An 18,447-nucleotide genomic window follows, 5' to 3' on the forward strand; every position below is an offset into this window, starting at 1 on the left:
AAATCCAGATGGTGGTTTAGCTAGGAAAAAATAGGACTTGTAGGGATTAAGAAAACTAGAGAGAGAAACAGCAAGTCTTCAATTTCTACAGCTGACATGTCAAAGCAAACCTATAAAAGAAAGTATCAGAACAAACACTGCTTGCATAGTACACCAATAAAGTGAAGACTGCCCATGAATAAGTCAACGAACTGTGACTGCAGTCTGTCAGAAACATGAGCATACTGGCGCACTCTCTGATGTTAAAGACAGTGTTCGTAACCAAGACCTACGCGGCTTCTGTTTGCCACTGATTTTGCAAGTGCTTTTGCATAGAAAACCATATTTATAAAGTAAGTTAAAAGATTAATCACTATTTGTTCAGCTCTGTCCCAGATATCTTCATATGGCTAAAGCTTAAAAAACAAATATTCAATACCTGAAAAAGAAATAAAATGAAAAGTACACTACAGTCTGAAATACATTTCAGGCAAGTAATTTTTCATGTACTTTTCTTGAACTGTCTGCATAACCACAGCATTCATAAAACAACTAAATGATGATGTATGCATGCTAACTTCCTTGGCGTAGTTATGCCAAAGAAAACTTATTTACTGATTGCAGACAACCATATAATAATGTAAGGATTTATTTTTTCATTGCATGAACCAATCAGTGTGAGCACAGATGGTGAATGGTGAAAACAGAAAATACAATGCTCATTTTTCCTTTATTTCTAAGGTGAATAGATAAGCTTTAGTGTTGTCACTGAGAAGTGGGTCTCTGCTCTGAAATGTAGAACAAAATAATGTGGGTTGACCTAGAAATTCTACAGTTTCTGTGGTTACAGAGGTAAAATCATGCTGCAAACATGAGGCAACAGAACATAAATTGCTACTTGGTTTATGTGTTTGTCTTTAGAATCATAGAGAATTTGAAAAATATAAATACTAATTCTGAAAATCAGATCAACAACAAAAAAGAATCCTAAATCTGTAGCACAATTTCAGTACACAAAAGCTGTACTTAATCCATGGCAACTACAGTGAACTTGTAAAGAGTGAATATCACATCAATATTCCCAGCACCAGCTCAGTAACTTCACAACTAATCTATTGTTTTATTTATGAGTATTACAGCTCAAGCTTGCTCAAGTTCCACAAGGACTCCATGGCAATCTTTAGGGTGAAGAAAAATCACAGGTTTGCCATGTGCACCTATTTTTGGCTCTTCACTCAATATTCGTATCTTTTTTTTCTTCAGTTCTGTCATAGCCGCTTTTATGTCATCAACCTTATAAAAGAAAAATACAGTTCACACAAATTAACATGTTACACTGTATTATGCAGATTCTACAATTAGGAGCAATAATGTAATTCCTTACTAAAATGTTATTTCTAAATTCTAATATAATTCTGAAAATAAATTAAATTATAAAAGTTTTAAAACATCTAGTCTTAAAAATCCTACAGAAGTTTGCATTTGTTGTTTGAAGATTTTATAAAATATTGTTTAAATAGATTGTGTTATATTTAAGAAATTATTAAAGAATCACTCAAGCACAAAGCCCATTGATTATTTTATATTGTTACTTTATAAGGACTCCATAAATAATCTGAAGTCTGCACTACTATTAGCAAGATCATACTGCTTTCAAACTATCAATAACTAAAGAAAAATGCCTCCCTGTCTAATTGATGACAGAACATATTAGATGCTGGTAAAAGGGAGGGCAATAGGCAGAAGGTAAAAGGAAAATCTCTTTTAGATTTATATATCTTCCTTCTGAGTAGGTTAAGCTTTATAAAGTTTACTAAGAAGACCTCAGAATTACCAGAAACATACCCAGAATATGACCTGTTTTCCTATTGAGCTTGATTATAATTATAGCTTTTACATATTTCGGTACAGTTTCCTGCAGAAATATGTAATTAACAAAACCATGTCTACACTGCATAATGTGATCTTAAGTCTGATGTCATGTCATCAGATGAAATTTGAATTTTCTCAAACCATAAATGCATTAGTTCTTTGAAGTAATTAAATTAGCACTCAGTTCGGCGAATCCAAGATTCAATAATCAGTAACAACCTGGAATTAAAATAATACCATTGCCATTTTTCAAGACTGAGATGTCTGGACCTAACTTGGTGAATAAACTTGCATGAAGCCATTGTAGGGAAGAAGGAAATACCTAGCTTTAATTCAGAGGAACAGACATCAGTTAATTCCTACTCATCTGCACCAATTCTGTTCATGAAAATTCTGAACTCGCTACAGTTCTTCCTACACAGATCTACCAGTCTGCTAAAAAAAATAAAGTGACTGTCAAGTTTCATCTAAAATAAACCAGCACATGTCATGTGTGCCACAGCCCCCTCCAGGTTGTTTCCCCAAGCAGAAAAGCTACTGCAGCTGCTGCTCCTGTCTTGCAGAGATGGCCAGAAGAAGAACTATGTCTGGGCTCAGCTGGAATGAATGACTGCATCCTGAGGATGCAGAGAGAGTAAACAGTGGAAAGCCTGCTGGTACATCCATGTTAGGAGAGTATCAGAATGGGATTTCTCTCTTATTCTACAAGTGTCCAGCATGCTTTCTTTGCAGGTACTATATTCAGTTTTAGTGGGTCAGGAATAATCTGATTTCTTCTTAGAATGCTTATTTTGTCTGAAACAAATACCCTATCAAAACTTCTGTCTGAATTTTTCCTTTGACTAGTAAGACAGAAAAGAAAGTAAAAGCACATTTTGATAAACTTGTCATGCTTCCTTTCCAGTATGGAAAGAATTTTTACAATTCAGCTTTTTGCAAAAAAATTGTTCATAGAGAGATATTTCTATAAAATACTTCTTTTATTTCAGATGAACAGTCAATTAGCACAGAAGTTCTTTTACAGTTTTTCTGAAAACTGTTTTTACTCAGCTTCAGAAAACAAAATATCTTTGAAATTGTAAGGTTTTCCATTGTGAGAAGAATGTAAAATTGGAGGAGGGAGGTTAATATCTTTCTGATTGACTATGGTAGTGGTTTTCAGTCCCATTTAAACAGCAGGTCAACAATGGACAGCTTTTTTTTAAATTAGTCTATAATCTGCCATTTGTTTTTATGTGGAGGCAAACATGAGGGGCTTAGGACAATCTTTGCCTCTCCACCCCAATTATCTTTTAGAGATTTACAAGACTTCATTTAGCAAGTAGCACTAGATCACCCGATTAATAGGAATGAATTGCTAGATTATGAACCCTGGCTTGCTTGACCTATTGTATACAGTTACAAATTTTCTTTTTTAACACACTTTTATATTGTCCAATGTAGTATAATTAGCATGTTCCATTCTTCTCAAGTTTCATAATTAGCTGTATGACTTCTCTTGACAGCCATCTTTGGTTTATATGCAACAAGATCATTTCTCATACAAGATACCAATCTACATAGAGCTATTTCAGCTGGTAAAAAGTATTTCTTCAAACATCTTAAAAGGGATTGCATATACCTGAAAGCCTAGGGGGTTTTGACCTGGTTTTGCTGAGAAATGCCTACAACTTCCTTCCCTGTACCTGTAAGTCAGTCCACTGGTTTTAGAGAGGACAGGAGGGTTTTTATTTTGTCTTACTGCCACTTCCTTCTTTCTTCTACAGTCCCCATTTCCCAAGTTCAGCTGAGGTCAAAACATTTCTAAAGCAGAACTGCCTAGCAATACAATTTATGGTCAATTTAAACAGCATTCATTTTCTTATTCTTGAGTATCTGCAAATAGTCAAACAATGTAAGAAAAACTGCATTGCCTGTGTGTATGCAAAATTTATCAGTTCTTGAAGAAAGCATGCAACTGCAAACACTGGTTATAATAGATGTATTCGGAAAACAATTTTTACATCAGTAATCCCGTTACTTTTTATTATTACACTTTGCATGAAATAATGAAGTTTGGAAGACTCAGATCTGTAAAATATTAAAAACATACATCATAGGCAGCAGGATGACACTTTGCATCAAACATCTACACTAAAACATGAGTATATTTATAAGATAAGTACTTTACCAGCACCTTTACATCTTGTGTACTCCCAGACCAATCTCTCTTTGATGGACAAGGAAGAACAGGACAGAAGGAACTCTGGCAACTTTACTGCTGTTTGGTAAGTACAACTGTCAATCTTTTTTGACTTCTGTATACAATTATCAACTAAACATCAAACAGAAACTTCTGAAAATCTAAATCTATGCCTTAGCTTAAACTTAAAACTGTCTTTTTCCAGTGTGTCCTTTCTATGTCAGGAAGTTCACATCTGTCAAACACTCTTCACAAGCCCTTGGGCTTGTCCACCTTCCACACTGGATACTTATCCCTCCCCTCCCCAGTTTAATCTTTATAGCCTGAAAGAGGAAAAAAATATCACATAGCTCATGTGATTTCCAAAATGGAAAAAGTCATGTTTAAGACTACTTCTTATGCAATACAAATTTTCACAATTATGACAGTTTTATATATTTGTTCTTGACAGATCTTGACAGGTCAAACCTATAAAAAAATTATGCAGATATGTCTCTATCTTATTGCATGTTATATTGTGTTAAAATACCTCAATGCAGATATGGTGCATTCCTCCAGTCTTGTTTTTTTGCAGAAAGCTTGCAATGGGACTCTCCTCTCCTAAAGGATGTAGAAGTTCCAGCTTGGTATTTCCCAGCTCCACGAAAACAGTGTAGACACCATGTTCGGGAAGAGCAACAGTCTCGCTCACCTGTGCTCCTAACACATCTTTATACAAGGATTGAGCTTTCTTCAAATCAGGTACTGCAATCGCTACATGATTAAGTCGTCCCAGTTTCCACAAACAGCTTGGAATGTTCTGAGAACAGGAGCTGGATGGTAATAGAGTTCGTGATGTAGTAGCTGAAGTCTGTAATCTGGTAAGAAGCCCTGAAAAAAAGTGAATAGCACAGTGTTTTGGGGAAAGTATCGGTATCTGCTCTATCCCCTTTCTGCTCTATCCCCTTTCAATAACTCCTATGTCATAAGCACACCAGTGTGCAAAGCTGAGACCAAGGACAGAGTTATACTGTAGTACAGTTCAATTAAGTTTTTTTCAGAGACTGAAATTATTCAGAAGTATAAAAAACAAAACTAAAACCAAACACAAATTTGATGTAAATGCTTAGACATGCCTGTTAAAAAGAGGAATACATGGCCAAATGTAATGTTCAACTATATAATGTACTTAAAGTTACTTCTGATTTCTTCAGAGCTTCTTACAAAATAGAGAAAGAAATGATGTATGCCTATTCATCTAGAGATCATAACAAATAAGTAAGAAAACTTAGACAAAACCTTGGACAGAAGTGATACTGCAAGATGCAGAAGGCAAAGAAAGGATTTCAGCTCCCAAGTGTCAGAACTAACTCTAGCGAGGAATGAAATGTCTTGTTGTAGCTGAAGCTTAAGGAATCAAAAAATCTCACTATTTCTTATTTTCTCTTTCTCAGATTATTAAGTCATTTGCTCTTCTTACCTTTCACATGCCATACAGGTCTTATACTTGTTTCACTGATCTGTTTCAAGATGCATAGAAATATTTCAGTTCTAAGTACTGTGAACAATATTTTGGCCAACTGACCAATAATAATTTTGAAGATCATTCTTAAAGGTTAAAATCCTAAAAGCCTTTTAAATGTAACAAGTGTCACTGACTACAGTATGACTTACAAAAGGAAAAGAATATGATTTGGTTCGTGATAAATGAAAACCTAATTACAAATAGTATTGGATGACCATAAGACACAAAGGTAAGGGCTAACATGTAGACAAAAGGTGGAGAGGTTATGGAGAAACTCTGTGTCATGAAAAACTGCTTAGATATGCTCAGAACTCTTCACTGACTGCTCTGACAAGGCAGTACTGAACTTTGCGCTATCTGTGTCAAAATGCTGTGTTGCTTACAAATAGTTCTAGGGTTCCCTGTTAAAAAAAAACAACCAACCAACCACTGAGAAAAGGATATAAAATGAGGATACTTACAAATTAATTACATTAAAAATTAATCTGAGTCTAGAATGTAGAGAGGTTAGGGGAGAAATTGTCATCATATCAGTTGTTTCTAGCACCAGAATTAGAATTAGATGAAGGGATATATTCAAAAAAACCTGCATTTTTATTTTATGCCAGTTTGCTTTAGGCCATGTCAGAGTTCACAGTGCCTCAAAACCAAGCTAGAGGCATCTCAGCATTTTTGGAAGTCTTTGAGCCATTCTTAGCTTTAAAGTCACAAATGTGCTATTTTGCTAAGAGATTGTGCCAAGCATGCAATGAGATTCTGATGCTTTGCCAATACAGTGAGGATAGCCTGGCTTCATTTTCCCAGACTCTTTGTACTCTGTAAGGTTAGTAGTAATTGTAAGATTATTAGCTGTAATTAAGCTGGTAGCTTCACTGAATGAAAATGAGAACTACCATTTCACAGGAATTCAAGACTCCACAACTATCAGTTGATTTTTCTTCACAAAGACAACTAATGCAGTCCTTGAATTTAAGAGCCTTCTGAGCATTGTGCTGTGATGAAGGAAGAAGTGTTTGTGTGTGTTTGAGACTTAAAACTGCAATGTACATACTTCCAAAGACTTAGTACCACAAAAGTAAGTCTCTTCAGAATCTTTTGAGAATACTAAATCAACATCCTACTTTAAGTATTTCCAGAAACTTGCCCAGTTCTGCAAGTGATTGCCCTGGAATATTTTTTGTCAGCCTTCACATAGTACATCCTTTCATCTCCTTCATTACAGACAGAAGTTCTACAAAATCATTTTTCACTGGTTACCTTTAGGCTATCATAATGGCATAGTAAAGCAGTATTTCCAAGTACTTGTCAACTTTTTATTTTTCTAAAAAACTTTTCCAAGTAGTGTTCAATGATAAAAAATACTACCCTAGCAACTTCTACACAGAAATATCCTGATTCAGTTCTTGCTGAAGCAAGAGATTCTCTTTCACATACAGGTCAGTATTCTCCAAAACACAAATATCCTTTGAAATATAAGGATCACTTACTATATAATTTTTTGTGTTCCCTAGAGCCTTTTATTGTTTCATTCCTTCCAAATATTAACAGACCACAGTTCAGTGGAAATGACTACTAATACAGATTTTTCAAACAATCTGTATGGATGGGAAAGGCTAGGATTTTTTCCCTTCTTTTTTTTACATCTCCCATCTGTAATTCTTGCTGTACTTCACATAGGGTGTATGACTACATACTTATTATATTTTAATTTGCATTTTGTAAATCAACAGAAATTAGACACGCAGACTGTTACTCAGTTATTACTGAAGCAATAGCTAAAAGAGTAGAAAATGCTACTTCTGTTGTGTTCTGCCTAAGAAATGTTTGATTCTTGTGGTGTGGTATCTGGAATGGTAATAGATTGAAAAAGTTAAGTATATTTCTAGAATTCTTATAAAGTCAAAGATACTTAAATGCCCACCCATATAACAATATTATTTATGCATCTATTTCTTCCTCTCAATTATGGATTGGGTGGTAGAACTCTGTATATTTTTCCTGAGTATGTAGGGGCAGTGGACTTTTCTGCAGGTTTGGTGGGGTTTTTTTACTTTATTCAAGGAGTCTTGTGAATTTACCCTAGCTCTAGTCATATGTATACAGAGCTTTAATTTTAAACTGATAATTACCAGTATGAATTGTCTGAGATTAAACAAAAACCATTTGTGGTTTTCTTGTATTATACAGATTAGTAACAATTATAGATTAGTTACTTAAAATTCTCATCTTCTCCTTCTAATCCAATAATCAAAAGATGACCCTGCAGTGAAAAAGAAAGCTTTTTGGAAAATTTCAGACTGAAACCCCATTACTTCCATGTTTCAGGAAAGAAACACTTATATTTATGCATATATCAAAAACTACTCCTATTAACTGTTGTGGCTAAATTCCTCAATAACAAAAGTATTTCTCAACTGACTTATAGAATTATTCAAGTAATTCTTAACTTTCTCCAGTGTTAAGAAAACCAACTTTCTCTGCTTCTTTTGAACCAAGTGGATATTCTGACTAACACGTCTATCCAAGTATCTGCCCTGCTTCAAAAACTTGCATATGCTGACTAAATTCACACATGCAGTGGCTTCTGCAGGTATATACATCATTTGCCCTACTTGTAGGGTTTTTTAAGAACTTATTTTTCAAACACTGACAGCCAAATCTGAATTTGTCCTTTACAGAAGATTCATCTGACCCTACTCTCTTACACGATTGCTGGCTTCCTAGTCTCAGTGATAAAGCAGAATCTATGTCACCTTCTTCAGCTTCATTCGAAGTATGTTTTAAAATTTATTTACTTGGGCTTTATTCTATTAATGGTTCACTGATCTACTAGTATTATGCACATCAGAGTTTAAACATGCACAGTTGTACCAGTGGAGGCTTACATTCTATAACAGCGCAGATTATGAATGTGAAGTAACAAATCTGAAGTACCACATAAAATAAGATCCTCTTCCTTCAAATTTTTATTCATAGGCTTGTTGCTCCTTATGCGGGGCAGTGATCATTGACTTACTTGGCTAAGTCATGAAACACAAGCCAAATCCAACTGAATTCAGTCATGTTCTCTATGGGGAGGTTATACAACTGCAGGTCACAGTAAGGAGAACCTTGTCACTGGGCACTGTTCTGCTGTCAACCACCTGAAGTTGAGAGAAACTGCCAGGAATGGAGAGGATGTTACGGTCATAAGGAATCTGGTATATGGATGCTGTCTGCCCCTTCTTAAATACCAACAATTTCAAGGTGATGTTAGCATTTTTGAAACTTGGCCAGCCAACAAGGCTTAGGCCATCCGAAAAGATGCTTTGCTCTGTGCAGAAGATGTTTTTTTGGGAATTAGGTGGGCTCCATAGTTCCTAGAAATTGAGTGTCACTTTACTGCAGCTCTGGTTTCTTCCATCAAAGTGCAATTGCACAAAGGTGTTTTCATTCCCGGTATCTCACAGACCTATCACTGAAACACTGACTCTCTTTATTCACTTTTCTCTGGAAGTCTACTGAGTGAAATGGTGTGGTTTAGATACAGTAAGTTTAACCTGCCCTTACAACGAAGAGAGCTAACAGTCCAGATAATTATAATGAACAGGAATGCTTCTGCATTTGACCTCCAGCTTCTACCTTAAAAAAGGCAAGCTGTTTCTTGTGGATCAAGTATTAAGCTTGGAGTTTGCCGCATAAGCCTATTCTAAGCCTGAGAATGCCCGTTGTTAACGTGTCTGTCATCTGGATCATGAGGGCTTGTTTTCACGTATAAAAGCAGTTCTGGTTTGTCGCGGCCTGCAAGGCTGTCACCGGGAGCCTCGGACCCGCTGCCGCACCGCAAGGCAGGCAAGGGCGGCGCGGTCCCGCCCTGACGGCCCGCCGGGCCCCCGCGCGAAGCGGCGCTGCCCGCCGCCGCGAGCCAGACCTCCAGACCGGAGCAAGCACCGAGACCCGCGACCGCCCGTCACTGGCCCCGCAGCCCGCACCGGCCCGCCCTGCGCCCACGTTACCGGCCACCGCGCGCCCCAGGCAGGCCGCCATCTCGCCGCTCGCACTGGGCCCGGCCGCGGCGGGCGGGGCCTTGTCCGGGGGAGCGGCCTCCTTCCGCCGTCACCATAGCAGCGGCCGCCGCCTCTGCGCCGCGCGGCGCTGGAAACACGCCCGAGCCGCGACCCCTTCGGCGCTGAGTTTACAGGACCGGCGCCACCAGAGCGTCTTGGTCCGGGGCACCGGCAGCGCCACTGGCAGTGTCAGGGCGAGGGGCTCGTCAGCCCTTGCTGGGCTCGCGGGCTTAGCTGCCCGGTTATTTCGCGGGAGGAGAGGACTCCTTCGGGCGCCAATTGCCAGGCAGCGTGCGGCCTGAGTGTGGGCAGGCGGCTGTGCAGGGATCCGCAGCCGTTTGGTGCGCTGAAGTGCGAGATGCCAGCGATAGCAAGGGACACATGTAGAGAGAGGAAGTTCTCTGACTAAAGCACTTGTGCAAAAGAGATTCGGGACAATGAGCGGGCTGTCTTCTGATGCTGCATCCCTGTTGTGTCAGGGGTATAGGTCATGGCAGGTGCTCTGGTACATACAGAATACTTGTGCCATTTCAAATCTGATATAATTAAAACTGCAGATCAAAGTCAGTAGTCAAAATGGGTATTTAAGAGTCTCAAGATAAGATGCTTTTTGCTTCCAGCCGAGGTTGTAAAGTGTCAGATATGCTTATGCTGGTCAGAGAAGCTCTGGTGCAGGTCGCACTCAGGCCTCTGCTGGCTGGGCACTGCTCCACACAAAGGCTTCTTAAGAGTGCAAAGTGCCAATGAGAAGGCACACAGAAGTTGCATAGCAGGGCTTTGTTTTCCTTATGCTGAAAAGACTTCTGCTGTTGGTAGGAAGAGAACATGAAAGCAGCAGAGGAACGGCAGAGGCAGTCACAAGAACAAAGCTAAGAGGCCAGCCACAGTTTTGGATCGAGGTACTGAACGGCTGTGGATGGCTGGGGCAGGGAGCAGCAGGGTGAATGCAGACGCGGGCAGCCCCTGTCGGTGTGTTTTGCAGCATGGAAGAGGAATGGAACGGGTTGTCTCCTCCAGCTGCAGCTTCCTCACAAGAGTCTGTGGGTGCAGTGCTTAATTTGACTTCACAAAATAAACTTTGAGGAAGCTATGCGATATAAAGTAACAAAGCAGTTGAACACTGGGCAGAGCTAGCAAGTTAATGGCATACGCATGTGAATGGGTGCCTAGCTACCTGGGAGCTTGCAGACACAGGTAACGTCGGGCTTTTTGCTCACAGAATAAGCTGGAAATGTGTGGTTCCAAAATAGCCCTTCTATCTAGGTCAGGGATGCAACTGCAAAGATGACTGCAGCGGCACTATATTTAGAGGAGTGTTTCCAGTGTTGATGAACATCCCAATCCAGAGCAGCATCGCGCTCTTCCAAGGCTAGGAAGCAGCAGCAGCCATCAGTGAATGAGTGCAGCACCCTGCGGGCGGTTCAGTGCGAAGGCGAGCAGGCGCGCCGAAAGCAGAGGGTGTAACATGAGCAAGCGAGGGGGCTCTGTGGCAGCAGCACGGGCGGGGAGCCGAGCCGGAACTCCGGTGCGCGGAACCTCGGTGCCGGCCGCGGGACTCGCGCGGAGCGCACAGCCCGTGCCCCAGGGGGCGGTGCCGCCTGGTTGGTCCATGCTCCTCGGCTGGCGGGAAGATGGCGGCAGTGAAGGGTCTGGAGACGTGCCTTAGGGTGGCGGGCGCCGCCGCGGCGCGTCCCGAACGCTTCCTCAGGTACTGCGGGATGAAGCCTTGCAGCGGCCGAGAGCCGCCAGTGCCGAACCGTATGTGCGCGGGGGCTGCTCCGCCATGCGCGCGGGACTCGGCGGTCTGCGGCAGGCCGCGTGACTGCCGGCGGCCACGCCGGGGCCGCGGAGCTGTTAACAGCGGCGAGACCTGCAGGGTCCGTCCTTCAGCTTTCGGGAGCTGGGAGACGGAGGTTTGGGGTTTACGGGCTATGCTGAAGCATGGGTGGTTTTAGAGAAGAAAATGACTTCACAATTTCTTGGATAGGGAATTGCCTTTTTAAAGTCAAGGGACCGTATCGTGCATTTCAGAGGTGTCTAATGCTATACGATTTACTTCCCCAAGATACAGTAAAATACAACTACGTAGAAGGGTGGAATATTATTTTCAGTTGCTACTTTATACACTCATTGTAATGAAGCTGTAATGAATGGCTTTATTTCAAGGAATGTACTCCCAAGAAATGTGTAGAAAGTAAGCATCAGCAATAATTGTTGAAAGGTATTATTGTGTAGCACCAAAATACCTAAGCATATAAGAGCTGCAGCATGACTATGTGATTAACTTAATGGGAAGGTGCAAAATGAATGAAAGCTAGTAAATTCTGCAAAATAGAAAATAAATTAATACTAACTTGCTTTTTTAAAAGCTCTGTTTATTTTTTTTCTACTTTAGTGTGCAAGATGGATTGTCTTCTGACTTCAGAGCATTAACAAAGATTCTCTATGACTTGAATAAAGCTCTGGGAAGTAATATAGTTCGTGGGGGTCCTCTAAAACAGCTGGTGATAGAAAACTTTGATGAAGAACAGATTTGGCAGCAGCTAGAGCTCCAGAACAATGAAGTTCTCGATTTCTTCAAGAAGTCCATTGCAAGGGATGCCAAGGATGAAGGTCTTTGCCTTCTCTCAGATCAGGAAGAGAATGACTCTGATGCAGAGACCAGCAGCAACAAGGAGTTCGAAGACACCATAATGGATGCAGAAACTGAACAGAAGAATACAAAAGATAAAACTAAAGCTAAAGAAAAGCAGCGTAAACTCAAAGAAAGCATAATGCAGAAATGCAGTGATGAGGATTCTGATCTTGACTTTGATATTGAGGCACTGGAGCAAGAAACTAAAACAGCCAAGGAAACCACACTGAAAAAAATGGGAAGAAAATCTATAGTGGATGACAAGTTTTTCAAGCTGGCTGAGATGGAAGCTTTTTTAGAACATGCAGAGAAGGAAAATAGGGAGGAAGAAGATGATATTAATTATTTTGAAGACATCATCTCAGATGATGAAGAAGAATCTGAAGAAGCTACAGTCAAAGTAAGAATATCAGCAGATTAAATTTCTAATACCTATTTTCCTTTAAATCAAAACCTGATATTTGTTAGGATGACTATAACTTGTTGAGCTTTGAGTAGAAAATTCCAAGTTAACATTGATTAGATGACTAATGGTTACTTCTGAAGCTTCATTTTATCTAACATGAATATCTGGTGACAAAATGTCCTAGTATAGAAGAACATACTCTTTAGATCAGTCTTGGTTTTAGATGAATAAAGGAAGAGATAGTATAGTATGTCACAAGAAATAAATGACCTTGCAGAATTGCAGAATAGGTAACCCAGCAAATTAAAAAGATGTGTCACTTAGCATTGACATCTGGTATCTGGAGATCTCTAAGGTGACTGGTTTTGTAACTGATTAATGTTACCAGAGATTTCCACTAGCAAATAAGAACTATGCCCAGGGTACAATGGAACATGTACGCATTTTGACAAGTAGTTGGCAAGATCTACTGCTCTTTGACTGCTGTATATGTTGAAATTAGAAATGAATTTCAGTGGTAGGATATTTTAAATACTTACACAAGAGATTAGCATTACTTAGATGCCCTAACACAGGTTAATATTTCACTAAAATGTATTACTCTTAACAGGTAGTGCTATTCCCCACTTGCTAAAGACTTTAATCCTTTAAGACCCGATAACGTTAGACTTCTGTCAGTCTTGACAGTTTTGGTTTGTTTTGGTTTGTTTTCCCTTTGCCCTTCTTAGCCAATTAAATGTTCTAGAGACTTGACATATGAAGATTACTTTGATCCGGTCAATGACGATTTAGTAGCTAATGATGTTGAAGATGATCAGGAAGAGGAAGGGGACAGTGCTGTTGAAGAGCAGAATGAAGAAAACATGTCTGAGTAAGTATATGCATTATTTGCAGTTAAGAACATCCTTGTGATTGTACACTGAAATAAAGCAGAAAATGAAGTCTGATTGCAGGCTTACTTTGGTCATGGTTTGCCATTCTCTGTTACTTGTTGCACAGTCATGATTTGCATTGTCATCTGATTTAAAAAGTAGTTCATTTGCTTATCTTTAAAGCATTGTTTCTTGACGTTTATTTGAATAAGTCATTTAGTAGCTGTAACTTCAGTTCTTGAAAGTTACTTTTAATATATAGAAATTTTCCTAATGTCTCCTGCCTTTGTATTTCTTATGCGTGCATCGGTTTAACAGGTAAACTAATGGCTGGAATACCTTCATGTAAAAATTATAGAAGCTTTTCGACCTTACTTTACATTAAATTTTGATATTACAGGGTTGACGATATGAATGAAATGATGGTGGAGAATATGAGAAGTAAAGAATCTTCCAAAAAGGTTACTTTTAGTTTGCCAGATGACAGTGAAACAGAAGATATTACTGATACACAGTTAGAGAAGGGCAGCGATCCCAGTGAAATAAAGTCATCTTTTGAGAAGAGACAGGAAAAGGTAATTGTTTCCTTTATTTTGCTAATACTTCAATACAGCATCCAATTTTTATTTTTTTCTTATTGATCATGTAGTGTGTTCAGTCTCTGGCAAATATGAAAAGGCTATTCACAAATTAAGGGGGGGGAAAAAAAGTGGCTTCTCTATACCAGATATACATGCAACCATGTGTTCCCTGTCTTCATGGGAGAAGGAGTTAAAGTACCTGAAATAACTATTAAGTTCCTGTCTTAAGTTTACTTGAGAGCTTTTGTGTTTTAAACTTCTTAGGAAATCATGTTTTTCAGATGAGCAAAAAAATAAAAAGTTTAGAAGACGAGTTGTTAGAGGAGAAACCTTGGCAGCTTAAAGGAGAAGTGACTGGACAAAAACGACCTGAAAATAGTCTTTTGGAGGAAACAGTACTTTTTGACCATGCAGTCCGAATGGGTAAGTAGTGAGTAAGGGCTGTCCTGAAAGCGTGTTGCGTGCCATGTTGGGTTTTCTTGAAACACTCTGACTTTGCTGAAAACGTTTGTGACTCAGGGGACTCAAGCACAGGTTAACAAAACACTAAGTTAAACCTCCTGGTGTGTTTTTGAGGTTGTGCATTTTTGTGGTGAAACTGTAATATTTTTTGTTTTTAACTGAACAGAACATTTATTAAATCGGTGGCAGATTTAGTAATTTAGAAGCCTTGCATAATATAATTAGTCTCTTCAAGATAGAGAAAAACATTATTTACTTCCTTTGCCTTCAGTTGGCACATTTTTGTGAAGGCTTTACTTTCTGTTGCTTATGCTTTGTAGAACAAAAAGTATTTCTTGCTGGAGAAACATTAATCTTAAAATTCTTCTCTTTCTCCTCTCAGCACCTGTGATCACGGAAGAAACTACTTTTCAGCTTGAAGATATCATTAAACAGAGAATATTGGATGAGGTTAGTATTTTACTACTTTTTTTCCCTATTTTGTTCACAGATTTTTTTACAGGGCACGTGTGGAGCATGAGTTTGAAGCTTTTAAACTGTTAGGTGTTATCTTAATTTCTGCAACTAATTGTTATATTTTTTTGCCATATTTCTAAGGACCTCAGTTTTTACTTGCCTGTTACATGCTAGGATTTGGTGTGCTTCAGAAAAAATGAGTGTTTGCAGATAAAACTGGGATGAGTTTATTTGGAATATAAAGTCAGTCTGTAAATTTTGTCTGTTACCGTAACTGGCATGCTCCAAGCATTCTGAACACTACCCCAAACTCCATTGTTTACTTAATTTTTCTTAAAAGCTACTGCTAGGAGATTTGTATCTCACAGCTTATTGAGGCTTGTTAGTTAAATAGGAAAAAAAAAGAAGGTACATATGGGTAAAAATATTAAAGAACATGACACATTCATTATTTCTTGTGCAGTTTTTACGCCAGTCCACTAAAGAAAAGTACACAAGCTAGAGCTGTGTGAGCTGTCTATTTGGTATTTTTTTTCCCTTCAAATGAAAGTGTGATACAGTGTGTTCCTGGGAAGCTACATGCATAAACTAGTTAATATGTCATGTAAGTAATATGAAAAATGTTCTAAATAAGCTGTGGCACCTGTTATTTGACTGTAGTTGCATAACTTTCTCAGGCATGGGATGATGTAGTACCAAAAGAAAAACCAAAAGAGGATGCTTTTGAATACAAGAAACGTATCACTTTGGATTCTGAAAAGAGTAAACTGAGTCTCGCTGAGATCTATGAGCAAGAATACATGAAACTTCACCAGGTAACATAAGCAGTGTCTTTCTTCTTGATTTGAAGTTCAGCTTTCTGGAAGCAGTTCAATCTTTCTCTGAGTGTTCACCAGTAAAATTGTTCTGAATTATATATTGTGTTGTTAGCACTCTTACTCAAGTAAAATAGCTTTATGAATGATATTGCAATAATACTGCATTATTAATGCAGCAAAAGACTGAAGAGGAAGAAAATCCTGAACACAAAGAAATTCAGGAAATGATGGATTCACTCTTTCAGAAGCTGGATGCGCTTTGTAACTTCCACTTCACACCCAAACCGGTAAGTACATAAGTTTCATAAAGTTGGGTTCCCCCACTTTGAAATGGGATACTAAAATAAACACTGAGTGTACTGTGGTTGTTTTTATTTCATATTAAATGTGCTGTAATTGCCTCTAAATAAATGCAGATATTTAGTATCTTCAGTTAGCTGTAAGCTGCTGTGAGATGGTGTTCTGAGTCCTGAATATGTTTCCTTATTTCTAGCCTGTGCCAGAAGTTAAAATAGTTTCAAACCTTCCAGCTGTAAGTATGGAAGAAGTAGCACCTGTTGCCGTTAGTGATGCTGCTCTCTTAGCACCAGAGGAGATCAAGGTAAATATCAATAAAAATCACCTAAGAATTGAGAGGGGATCTCTGTTGTTGGTAGAAAGGTGCACTGGATCAGTGGGAGGAATCTGCCCCCTTTCAGCCTGGGTTCCTCACCTTGTGGAATTTCCAGCTTTGCATTTTAGTGGTGGTTGGGGTTTTCTTTGGGGGGATGCATTTTATTGCAGGGTTTTGTGGTTTGATTTGGTTTTTGATAACGGGAAGGAGGGGAAAGCGTTAATTTTGTCTACCCTAGGCCATCAGCAGGGTTGGAAAAAAACCTTTAAGATCATTGTGGTTTTGTTCTTGACTACTACATGATGATAATTATTTTCCCACATGTATATAGGTATACGGAAGGGAAAGCTAAATAACAATAGGGAGGAGCAATTGGCATGTCTTTGATCAATTGTATAACTCAGTTCCCAACTTTTGCTGGTTTTTGGCTTTTACCTCAATGCAGCATTGCCCTGAGCTGCCTGAATGCTAGAAATAGCAGAAAACTAAGATTTGAGTATTGTGAAGCAAGTCTTTTCTTTTGCATGCTTATGGATCTGGAGATCTTGCTCTCTTTAGGAAAAGAACAAAGCTGGTGATGTAAAAACAGATGCAGAAAAGACTCCCACAGACAAAAAACGAGAACGCAGAAAGAAGAAGCTTCGTAAACGCATGAAGCAAAGAGAAAAGGAGAAACGTCAAAAGCTTCTTGAAAAGATGAAACCAGAACAAGGCACAAAACTTAGCAAAAAAGCTGCTGCAGCAGCATTAAAAAGGCTGACAAAAGAAGGCAAAGTCTCTCTGCTCAAGGTAGGGCTCTCTTAAGCAGTCCTGTATAACTTGGGGCTTTCCCAGCTAAACAATATTAAAATCCCATGGATCGATAATATTTAGTTAGAGAAAGGGAAAAGGGAACTTTGTGATAAAGAGTTATGAAGTTCAGGGTTTCTTTCCCTCCCATCCCTTTTCGCACAACTACATCTCCTCATCTCTCTCCATTGCCTCAGAAAATCCTTGTAGACAGGTGGTATTTGCTTACCACTCAAATGTCAGTGGTAATCTCATCAGATCTCGTTTTGCATATACAATATCCATAGTGTATATGCAAATATACTATAAAACAGTAAAATTGTGTACCACCTATGATGCCTTTATAAATTATTCTTTTTTTAATTCTGAAATTTTAAGGTATTAGAAACTAATAGGAAAAATAACTTGATTACTTACAGAATATTCTTGAATGCTTCTAGAAAGTGCTTACTTTTCAAAAGGAGAGTGGAACACAAAATGCAGATACGTTGTAGCTCATGTTGTGCAAAGATCTATTCCTGCTGCCTTTTCTTAACCTACCATGCTAACTGGAAAGGGAACTCTTTATTTCTTTAGATGGCAGGAGTGGTATAAGAATGCAGTGAAAAACATCCTTTGAAAAACAATTATCAGATTACTTTTTTTTAAGTTTAATACCATTATATGTGAGTAAGTATAATGATACTGTTTGTAAATGTGGTTATAATGGGTGTATTGTTTGTTGATAGGATGAAGGTAAAGACAAAGTCTTGAAATCATCCCAGGCCTTCTTCTCTCAACTGCAAGATCAAGTAAAAATGCAAATCAAAGATGCAAGCAAGTTAAAGAAGAAACAGAAGAAGCAGACAGCAACCTCTGTTCATAAACTGAAATTGTAATTTACCTTTTTACATATGTTGCACTTTGTATATATTAAAAGGTTTCTACATAAATTCTCATTTTTTAGTAGGTTTTGTTCTGTCAGTCTTCTAATGTTCTGTGAACTTCTACAGCGTGATAGAGACTTTTCTTTAGGTTTTACTTTTATTTTCTAACGGAGAAGTCTGATTATATCCTTTTATTCCAAAAACAAAGCTTCTTGCCACGGCCAAACACATAACCATGTTGAACATTTGGCTGTAGTTTAGTTTGGGCCATAGCTTTTCTGTCTGCTGTTGTAATAGCTCTGTATCTATTGCAGGAATAACTACATTTATTGAAGAACTTAAGATTTATCCAGGTGCTATAAATTG

General features: G+C 38.6%; 2 protein-coding genes across 6 annotated transcripts; one reads left to right on the top strand and one right to left on the bottom strand.

Moving 5' to 3' along the window:
• Window positions 1–1,075: 1,075 nt before the first annotated feature.
• On the bottom strand, window positions 1,076–9,722 carry MCEE (methylmalonyl-CoA epimerase). Of its 4 annotated transcripts, none has more exons than XR_009724604.1 (4): window positions 8,472–8,597; window positions 4,563–4,903; window positions 4,022–4,165; window positions 1,076–1,272 (listed from the first exon to the last, which is right to left on the bottom strand). XR_009724604.1 is itself a non-coding variant. In XM_061347556.1 (3 exons), the coding sequence occupies exons 1-3, from the start codon at window positions 9,561–9,563 to the stop codon at window positions 1,120–1,122; spliced, it is 525 nt and encodes a 174-aa protein (XP_061203540.1). In that variant the 5' UTR covers window positions 9,564–9,722; the 3' UTR covers window positions 1,076–1,119. The 4 variants fall into 4 exon arrangements, 2 of the variants coding, with proteins under 2 accessions (XP_061203540.1, XP_061203539.1); XR_009724603.1 differs by having other exon boundaries at window positions 4,028–4,165; window positions 8,472–8,590; XM_061347556.1 differs by lacking the exons at window positions 4,022–4,165; window positions 8,472–8,597 and adding an exon at window positions 9,533–9,722.
• Window positions 9,723–10,883: 1,161 nt separating this feature from the next.
• Window positions 10,884–18,429, top strand: MPHOSPH10 (M-phase phosphoprotein 10). 2 transcript variants are annotated; one of them, XM_061347553.1, is made up of 12 exons: window positions 10,884–11,291; window positions 11,979–12,618; window positions 13,353–13,495; window positions 13,897–14,071; window positions 14,359–14,500; window positions 14,922–14,989; window positions 15,673–15,810; window positions 15,990–16,100; window positions 16,307–16,414; window positions 16,985–17,215; window positions 17,944–18,089; window positions 18,396–18,429. In XM_061347553.1, the coding sequence occupies exons 1-12, from the start codon at window positions 11,215–11,217 to the stop codon at window positions 18,412–18,414; spliced, it is 1,998 nt and encodes a 665-aa protein (XP_061203537.1). In that variant the 5' UTR covers window positions 10,884–11,214; the 3' UTR covers window positions 18,415–18,429. The 2 variants fall into 2 exon arrangements, with proteins under 2 accessions (XP_061203537.1, XP_061203538.1); XM_061347554.1 differs by lacking the exon at window positions 18,396–18,429 and having other exon boundaries at window positions 10,885–11,291; window positions 17,944–18,147.
• Window positions 18,430–18,447: the final 18 nt, after the last annotated feature.

The sequence above is a fragment of the Neopsephotus bourkii genome, unplaced genomic scaffold, assembly GCF_033783945.1.
Source record: "Neopsephotus bourkii isolate Nb327-2 ecotype Australia unplaced genomic scaffold, CSIRO-AGI_Nbou_v1 NB_318, whole genome shotgun sequence".
In the NCBI taxonomy this organism is placed as follows: domain Eukaryota; kingdom Metazoa; phylum Chordata; class Aves; order Psittaciformes; family Psittacidae; genus Neopsephotus; species Neopsephotus bourkii.